At 39.9% G+C, this 9,260-nt stretch overlaps 1 protein-coding gene across 3 annotated transcripts in view; it reads right to left on the bottom strand.

Moving 5' to 3' along the window:
- The window catches only part of ppp1r42 (protein phosphatase 1, regulatory subunit 42), a 10,588-nt gene extending 2,746 nt beyond the window's left edge, over nt 1-7,842 (bottom strand). Inside the window, exons 1-5 of one of the 3 annotated variants that reach the window (XM_061922454.1) lie at nt 7,784-7,842; nt 7,121-7,305; nt 3,881-4,047; nt 3,672-3,810; nt 1,204-1,320 (exon numbers count right to left, since the gene is read on the bottom strand). In XM_061922454.1, coding sequence (XP_061778438.1) covers nt 1,204-1,320; nt 3,672-3,810; nt 3,881-4,047; nt 7,121-7,255 — 558 coding nt within the window. In that variant the 5' untranslated portion in view covers nt 7,256-7,305; nt 7,784-7,842. Of the gene's footprint in view, nt 1-1,203; nt 1,321-3,671; nt 3,811-3,880; nt 4,048-7,120; nt 7,306-7,567; nt 7,751-7,783 lie in introns of those variants that run through there. The other 2 variants (XM_061922455.1, XM_061922453.1) reach the window with 2 other exon arrangements.
- Between the last annotated feature and the right edge of the window lie 1,418 nt (nt 7,843-9,260).

A 9,260-nucleotide genomic window follows, 5' to 3' on the forward strand; every position in this document is an offset into this window, starting at 1 on the left:
GCTGCAATCAGTTCAGAGGAGACCCCCTGAGTACGCCGAGCGTCCAGGCTTTGATAAATGATCGTGTCAGGGACGTCACTCAGAAGCCCCTTGCCGAGTCTCAGCCCGGTGCTAAATTACCCCCCGCGCGGGGGAGTGGGGAACAGCTCACTGAAGCTTGGCCCGACTAATGATGGGCCAGTTATGAACCTGTATTTGACCAGAGGTTCGATTCCCCTGTCTGCACGGATAACGCCCCCGAAGATGCTCCCCATTTGTCACCCTGGCTGACTGCCTGTCATAATCTATTTTAGAAATCCATAATGTTTCCTCCACACGGTGCAGGAGTGCGGATTGATCTTTTGGAGAGATGTCTTTTAGGAATCAATAGAGGCAGACGGCAAAATCTGCGGGAAAAAAAAGTGATTTAAATGCAACACTCTCAAAATAAAGCTGGCTGATGACAATTCTAAAGATATGTCAAGATGTCCTATTTTTTTGGAATATACTGTATAACTATTAGATAACGGTGAAGACATTTTGCTTAATGGCGGCAGTGTTTTTAAATTAATCGTGCTCAAAGTCTACACACTTTGGTTTGTCAGTCTTCTAAAGGTGTGTACCAAATTTTGTAGTGATTCAGCTAAACATTACTTTTTAGGGGCCACCGAGCTGTGTGAGAGGTTTCAAGTCAGTCTGACCTAAGGGGTCTGATAACAGCATCCTCAAGTGGTGTATTTCTCAGAAAAATAATAGCACACAACACACAGCAGGGGGGCATGTTTTGACACATTTTCACCCTTTTGTGTGCAGCGGTTTAAAAGGAAGAAGACATCACTTACACAGACATCCTAATTTTATCCCAAGACTGGAAGTACAGTCCTGTGCAGTAGTTTCCCCAATGAGGTCAAAAACATTTTTCTATAACTATCAGCTGTCCTGTGAGAACACATGCTTTTTAAAAAGTGTCAGAGGAAAACAAAACTTATGCTTGTTTGAAGCTGTCAGCAGGCCAATCCTCTTGGGAGCGCCTTGCTGATTTGTTGAATAATTCCGACCCTGAGCGAGTCTTGCAGACTGGGAGAATCGACAGTGGGATTTGATTTTGTAGAACACCTTTCTCCATATAATTTCACACAAGGCGGTGTAAAACTGCAGCGTCACGCCAGCATCGCTCATACGATGGCATCTTGACCATCATTAGTAGTAGACGGAAGTGTTTACCTCGATATTGGCCAATTTATTATCGGCAGCAGAAAAATGTTTGATTTCCCACAACGCGGCCAGGTCCCGGACTTCATCGATGTTGTTGTTGGTCACGTTGAAGACGCAGAGAGATCTCTGTGCAAAGAAAAGAGAGAACAGTTCATTTTGCGGTGAAGAGCAGTGAGAAAACACAGCCGTCTGGACTGATGCTCAAATGTTTGGTTCATTACCACGCCACAAGAAGAAAACAACAGTGGAAACACGGTGAATCTCGTGAGACTTTGGTTAATCCAGACGTTTAATCTAATAGTCTCTTGCTGATTCTCTAGCGATGCCACAACAAAAGGTTACCAAGGTTACCAGGGAAGGAAAACATTTGCAAAGTGTGATGATCATCATATATCATCATCATTAAGTGTGCTCAATACAATATAGCTTGAGCAACATTGAGTGCTTCCATTTAAAAAAATGGAATACACACTGCAACTGTGCATTAAATGTACATGTTGTGTTTGTGGTAAATGTACAATGTATAGTTTAAAACTGTTCATGTAGAGCAGGAGTGTCAAACTAATTTTTATTGAGGGACACACAGTTCAAGCTGTCCTCAGAGGGCTGTTAGATAATATATGAATATTAATGTCTAAGGATTTGCCTCATGATATCATTACTTAATTCCTTATGCATTTTTTTTTCAGTTGTCAAAATTGTACTGTAAAATGTCCAGTGTTTTTACAATATATCATATAACATGTTTTTTTTACTGTACAATTCTGGTGACTATGCTGCCAGTTTTTTTGTCATAAAATCTCTAGTTGTTTTTCGAGTGTATAACTGTAAATGCGAAAACTGTACCGCTTTTTTTTTTTTACAGTATAATTGTGGCAATTGAGCTTTTACTGTAAAATCTATAGTCATTTTAACAATGTGCAATTTGATGGATAACTTGTTTTAAAATCATAAGACAAGCATATTTTTAGGTACAAATTTTTATTTTAACAAAATAAAGTTTTGGATGTATGATATTTTGTTGCATTTTTAGACAATATTAAAGTTGAAATAAAAAAGTGCAATTGCATGCAGTCTACATGTATTTTTTCTTGTCCAGTCAAAAAGGATACAACGGATGCTGGTACTTTCACGCATATTATTTCTTGGTTTTCTTGGACCATATAAAAGGATGTGGTGGGCCTGATTTGGCCTCTGGGCCTTGAGTTGGACACCTGTGACATTCAGTGTTAACTTCCTTTTACACTTGCATGACAGATGAGGTTAGAAAGTGCCATGCTTCGCTGAAGTAGACTGCCTCTTTCAACATTTCTTTAACCGCTACGACTCAAAAGTTAAGTAATTTTACAGTATATTAGTTTTATTACGCAGCGGTTAATTTCTTTTTACACTTGTGTAACAGATTAGTAAGTGCCATGCGTGAAGCAGACTGCCTCCCTTAACACTTCTTTAAATGCTAAAACTACACTACCATCATCATCAAATGGTAAGTACTTTTACTTTATTTGACTTTTATTACGCAACGGTAGACTTCCTTTTACACTTGCATAACAGATAAAGTTAAACTCTGTCTCACATGAACTGCAACTACACCGTCACTATCATCAAAAGGTTAGCCGTTTTTTTAAATGTATTTTAAGTTTTATTACGCTGCGGTTAAGTTATTTTTGCATTTGTACGAGACATAAGGTTAGATAGTACCATGCGTGAAACAGACTGGCTTCTTTGGATGCTACAACTACATTACCACCAAGATAAGTGCTTTTACTTTATCTTAGTTTTATTATGCAGCAGTTCATTTCTTTTTACACTTGTATGACAGATAAGGTTAGAAAGTGCCTGCGTGAAGTGGACTGCCTCCCTTAACGCTTCTTTAAACGCTACAACTACACTACCACCATCATCAAAAGGTAAGTACTTTTACCTTAGTTTTATTATGCAGCGGTTAATTTCTTTTTACACTTACAGATAAGGTTAAAAAATGCCATGTGTCTAGCGGATCGCATCTCTCTTTTTACACTTGAATGGATGTTAAAATTTTTCTCTAAAGATTTGATGATGAAGACCGTTTGACTGACAGGAACTTTATTTGCATTTGTTCTTGTCACATATTTGACCTTGATTCTTAAGTCCTATAACGGCAACCTTTATAAAAAAAAAATCTGGACGTCACTCTTACATTTGCACTGCAATTTATTTTAATTATCTAAATAAACAAGAACCCTGAGCGCGTTCTGGGCCGGGAACAGAGATGAAACTGATTTGGCAGTCTACACCGAGAGCAACACAGGCTTCTTTGACATCCTCAAACCGTACACAGTATTTTCTTTACTCGAACCACCAGCCTGTGCGGCATCTTGTATTCTGCATGTTACTTAAGTCTCTTATCTGACCTTATAATTACTAAAAAGGGTGATATAGTAAAAAGGAAGTGTGGATTGCTATTTTTGAACACAGTGAAAAAAAATGGGTCATACGGCAAGGGAGCACAGGGTCTTAGGGTCAAAGAGCAACTTCTCCCCCGGCGCCAGCCTCTGACTCTCCACATGCAGCTCCTCCAGCTTGTTCAGTCCCTCCAAGCCCTCCACCACCGCAATCCTGTTACCACCCAGATAGCTGCAGAGCGCAGAGAAATGAGTTCTCCAAAGGTGAAACAAAAACATACTTTTGCTCTAAAAGCACTCACAGCTTGGAGAGTTTGTGTAGATGGGCGAGGTTGTCGATATGCGTGATGTCGTTGTTCTGCAGGTACAGATGGGTGAGGTTGTACGCAAAGTCCAGGTTGCAAATGTGCGTGATGTGATTGTCGTACAGGTAGAGGACGGTGAGGTTTCTGCACATGGACAGGTCGCCCTGCAAAGTGGCAAGAAATAGAAAGGAAATAAAATTGGATTATTTCTTTCAGTGACTTTACTGAGATAATAATGCGCAGATAGATATTCAGCTAACAATAAACCCTTGATTAATGTGGCTCCGTGTGACACGATGCAGTACTACATCCATGCAAACCACAATAAAAAGGTACATATGGAATTAGTAAATACTTCAAGCAATGTACTAGTATGATGCAGTTTGAGAAACAGTACAAGCATATGCTTACACCGGGGTCAGCAACCCGCGGCTCCTTAGCGCCATTCTAGTGGCTCCCTCGAGCATTTAAAAAAAAAAAGTATTGAAAATGGAAAAAGATGAGGGGAAAAAATTAAAATGTTTTGTTTTAGTATGTTTTTGTTTGAGGACAAACATGACACAAACCTTTCCAATTGTTAGAAAGCCCAACGTTTAATATGTTTGTGTGTATGCTTTAATGAGAGTATTATGTGAACATCGTTTTGTCCTACTAATTTTGGCGGTTCTCGAACTCACCATAGTGTGGACTGTGACGCAGCAGTGTGTTTACATGTAAAATCTTACACTCCTTCTTTGGCTGATTTTGTTCACCAAATTGTTTATGCTGTGCGTGAATGCACAGAGGTGTGCTTTGTTGATGTTATTTACTTGTTAGAGTGCTAGTCAGGCATATTTGGTCACTGCATGACTGCAAGCTAATCGATGCTAACATGCTATTTAGGCTAGCTGAATGTACATATTGCATTATTATGCCTCATTTGTAGGTTTATTTGAGCTCATTTAATTTCCTTTACTTCTATCCTCTGTATATAATTTAGTTTTGCAGATCTCATAACACATATGTTTGTAATATTGGCTGCATTTCAGATAGTTGTTTGTCTGCCATGTTGTTCCAGACCACAGCAAACATAACTCAGCTTGCCAAAGATTGTAATAAGTCTATCAAAAGAAGATAGGCTTCCATTTCCATTAACTTGGACACACACATATATACTTTTGGCTACTAAAAGCTAGTAATTTCCAGGCGTTATCTCACTCTTCAAAGTAGCGTCTGATTTAGTAATGGTTTCTAATGTTGTAAAAATGTGTGGAATAAATATTAAATTTCAACATTTCTGTCAACGACGATTTTCCTGTGACACAGTCATTTTGATAATAGGCTAATATAACTAATATAGAAACTTACGTCACGTGTTCACTTCATTATAACACTTACATATGACTTTTGGAAAAACTAGTGAGCATCCTGGATGATGCCAGTCACCCTCTGCATACCGTTATCAGTAACCAGAGGAGCCTGTTCAGTGCTAGACTGCTCCATCCCAAGTGCAGAACTAATAGACTAAAAAACTCTTTTGTCCCACACGCCATTAGACTGTACAACTCCTCTATGTGGAGGAGGCCGGAGGATTACTAGGATGACAGGGGATCCAAAACAATAACAGTGCAATACTTTTACATAACATGGTCACTACTGCCTAGTTTCTCTTCTTATATTCTTAGTTTACCCATCCATCCATTTGTCTACCGCTTGTCCCTATTGGGGTCGCTGGAGCCTATCTCGGGCGGAAGGCGGCGTACACCCTGGACAAGTCGCCACCTCATCGCAGGGCCTCTTATTTTACTGTTATATTTTTATTCTCATTGTTTATTTCTATTTTATTGTAATATTTTTCTATTTTGTTTCCGTTTATACCTCCATGATTTAGTTTTTAAAAATTTGATCTCAATCTGTACACTGCTGCTGGAATTTAAATTTTCCTGAGGGAACTCTCCTGACGGAATCAATAAAGTACTATCTATCCATCTATCTTTTAAAGTCATTTTGATAGTATACATCCATCCATCTATTATCCTCCACTTATCCGAGGTCAGGTCGCGGGGGCAGCAGCCTAAGCAGGGAAACCCAGACTTCCCTCTCCCCACCCACTTTGTCCAGCTCCTCCCAGGGGATCCCGAAGCGTTCCCAGGCCAGCCGGGAGACGTAGTCTTCCCAACGTCTCCTGGGTCTTCCCCGTGGCCTCCTGCCGGTCGGACGTGCCCCTTAAACCTCCCTAGGGAGGCGTTCAGGTGGCATCCTGACCAGATGCCCGAACCACCTCATCTGGCTCCTCCCGATGTGGAGGAGCAGCAGTTTTACTCTGAGCTCCTCCCGAATGACAGAGCTTCTCACCCTATCTCTAAGGGAGAGCCCCGCCACCCGGCGGAGGAAACTCATTTCGGCCGCTTGTACCCGTGATCTTGTCCTTTCGGTCATAACCCAAAGCTCATGACCATAGGTGAGGATGGGAACGTAGATCAACCGGTAAATTGAGAGCTTTGCCCTCCGGCTCAGCTCCTTCATTTTGATAGTAGACTAATATAACTAATATATACACTTAAATCATTTGTTGCTTTCATTATAACACTTACCGTATTTCTTTGAATTGCCGCAGGGCATATAGTATGCGCCTGCCTTGAATTACCGCCTGGTCAAACTCGTGAGGTCACGAGTGACACTTCCCCTGTCATTATTTTCAAAATGGAGGAGGCTGATTTCAATGCCGGTAATTTGAAATCGCATAAAGGGAAGAAGATTAAAGTTAAAGTACCAATGATTGTCACACACATATTAGATGTGGCGAAATTATTCTCTGCATTTGACCCATCACCCTTGATCACCCTTGATCACCCTTGATCACCCCCTGGGAGGTGAGGGGATCAGTGAGAGCTATTCAGTAGGATTTAAGGTCCAAGCTTACATCACTCTCAAATTTTTACTGCATACCTTTGGTAGGTGCCGGAGTGAGAAGAGGTTTTAAAATAATTAGCGCATGCTTACTTTTACCGCATGCCATTGGTAAGCACAGGAGTGAGAAGAGGTTTTAAATTAATTAGCGCCCAGGTGGTAATTCAAGGAAATACGGTATATACGGCTTTTAATTTTTTGCGGCTCCTGTCATTTTTGTTTTTTGTATTTTTGGTCCAACATGGCTCCTTCAACGTTTAAAGTTTCCGACCCCTGACTTACACATTGAAAACAGAATACTGAGAACCATGTATCCTCATTAGGTATTTCATAATCCTTACTACTCACAATATCCTCAATATTCTGGCTGGAAAAATGCAGGTGGGTCAGAGTCCTGAGGTAGTCTTGGAGCGAGAGCCCTCTGTTCTTCTTCTTGAAGTGGTTTTTAGATTTAGCGATCAGGTCAGCGGTCAGGCGTACCATGATGACTGCTCCCTATAGACACACACTTTGTCTTCACTGTGGAAACACCCCTAAAGCCACATCATGATTAAAATAATGAAAGTGATTAGAAAGTTATACACATTTGTAATACTACAAGAAACATATCACAAGTTGGTCCAACTAGTCAATGTACACGTCATTCTCTATAAAGAGGTCTTTGAGGCTCCGTGGCGATGACGTCACCGACGCACCAATTTAACACAAAAATAATTACAATTTGAATGAGCGCGCTACTCGCCATGTCAAGCAGTCAAAGTATTTCATACACGTACGGGTAATAAAATACACTACCCCGGAAAGTGCAAGTTATCGAAGTGTCACAAAAGTCAAATGTACTGTAGCAGGCGATGCTATAGCTAGCACAACAATGGCGTATCAACAAAACAGTCGTGATATCTATCATAGGTCAAATAGACGCTGAGCATACATACTAAATAAAAAAAATCATACTCTGCAGAATTATGTACGTGTTGGTAATGCTAAAATGGGTTTAAGCAAAACATTTACCGAGGTGTCTTCTTTCAAAGTTAATGGTTACCCTGGAAACCAAGGATACAGGAAAATGAAGCGGAAATATATATTTTTTTCATTTGAACTCAAACGTCAACATAGCACTTACAATATAATGAAGTACGTATAATTGTATAGAACACATTGTTGATTTAAAAATAATTAGTACAAATATGCTGCAAGTCGAAACAAACATGTCAAATTCACAGCTTTTGTTTTTTGGCTGCCCCCAGTTGGACATGATCTGCATTTATGTATTTTCTTTTCTTTTTCATGCATGATCATAATCATCAGCAGATGGACATTTATCCTGTTGATAATCATAACATTTGTCATGTACAAGGAGATAAAAATGTTATATCAAACATTGAGCATTCGGTAAGGTGCATGCCTCCTAGAATTCCACAGCTATATAAATATAATACCCATCCATCCATCCATTTCTACCACTTATTATACATTTAGGCAATAACAGTATTTAAACATCAATGTAATAAAATATAAGCTAATAATTATATTGTTTATTTTAGACATTTTACAGACAAAGCAAAAACAACTATGACAGTAAAGGGATTATATTGTATTGGAGAATAAGTTTATTGTGCTCCACTAATAGGCCCCCTGCTTGCATGAATATAGTAAATGAAAATCATTATAAGAAGTGGTGCCAGACTTCATCTTACAGGAGAATAAGCAGACACGTTTACTGCCTCAATGGGATTCTCTTCTTAGCTCGACACGACATCCAAAATATACATTTTGCCATTACAATACCCTAAGAAAACGACATGACACAAAACTTTTTAAAAAAAGGACGGACTGTGTCGACGGAGAGCAGGCGCACTAGCTGAATAGACTCCAGTGTGCACGGCTTCTGTTTCTGGCCTGTATCACTGCCATGCTGCGACCAGAAAGAGAAGGCCACTCCACCGGGACATGTGCCGCAAGGAGCCAAAACGCGCAGGGAGGGACTCCGGAGATGCCAGCTGAGCCTGTGCAGAACCTTGACTTTGTTGTTCCATTATGTAATGCTGTGAGAAGCTGTGCTGTGGTATTGGGCCCGTGTTTGACCTGTCAGAGAAGGTGCTCACGCACATTCTGGGTTCAAATGCGGTGCTGCGGGATAACAAATGTTCTTCATGCAACAACTGAAGCATGAAGGCACACGGTGCAAAGTGAGAAGCACTGAACACATGTAAATACAATGAAATAACACCACAAAGTAAAGCTCATTTAAATCATCACCAAATTGCAGACCTTCATAGAATCCCTTCAGCATATTCTTTAATCATGTCATTAGGATTAATGTATTTTTTCTGACAAAGCAATGGAGATTTTTTTTGTTAAACTTGAACAAATAAAAAAAAGTATCTATCGATAGATAAGATAGTACTTTATTGATTCCTTCAGGAGAGTTCCCTCAGGAAAAAAAATAAATCAAGGATAAAAGCCAAAATAAATAAAACCAGACAAA

Source organism: Nerophis ophidion, linkage group LG15 (assembly GCF_033978795.1).
Source record: "Nerophis ophidion isolate RoL-2023_Sa linkage group LG15, RoL_Noph_v1.0, whole genome shotgun sequence".
In the NCBI taxonomy this organism is placed as follows: Eukaryota; Metazoa; Chordata; class Actinopteri; order Syngnathiformes; family Syngnathidae; genus Nerophis; species Nerophis ophidion.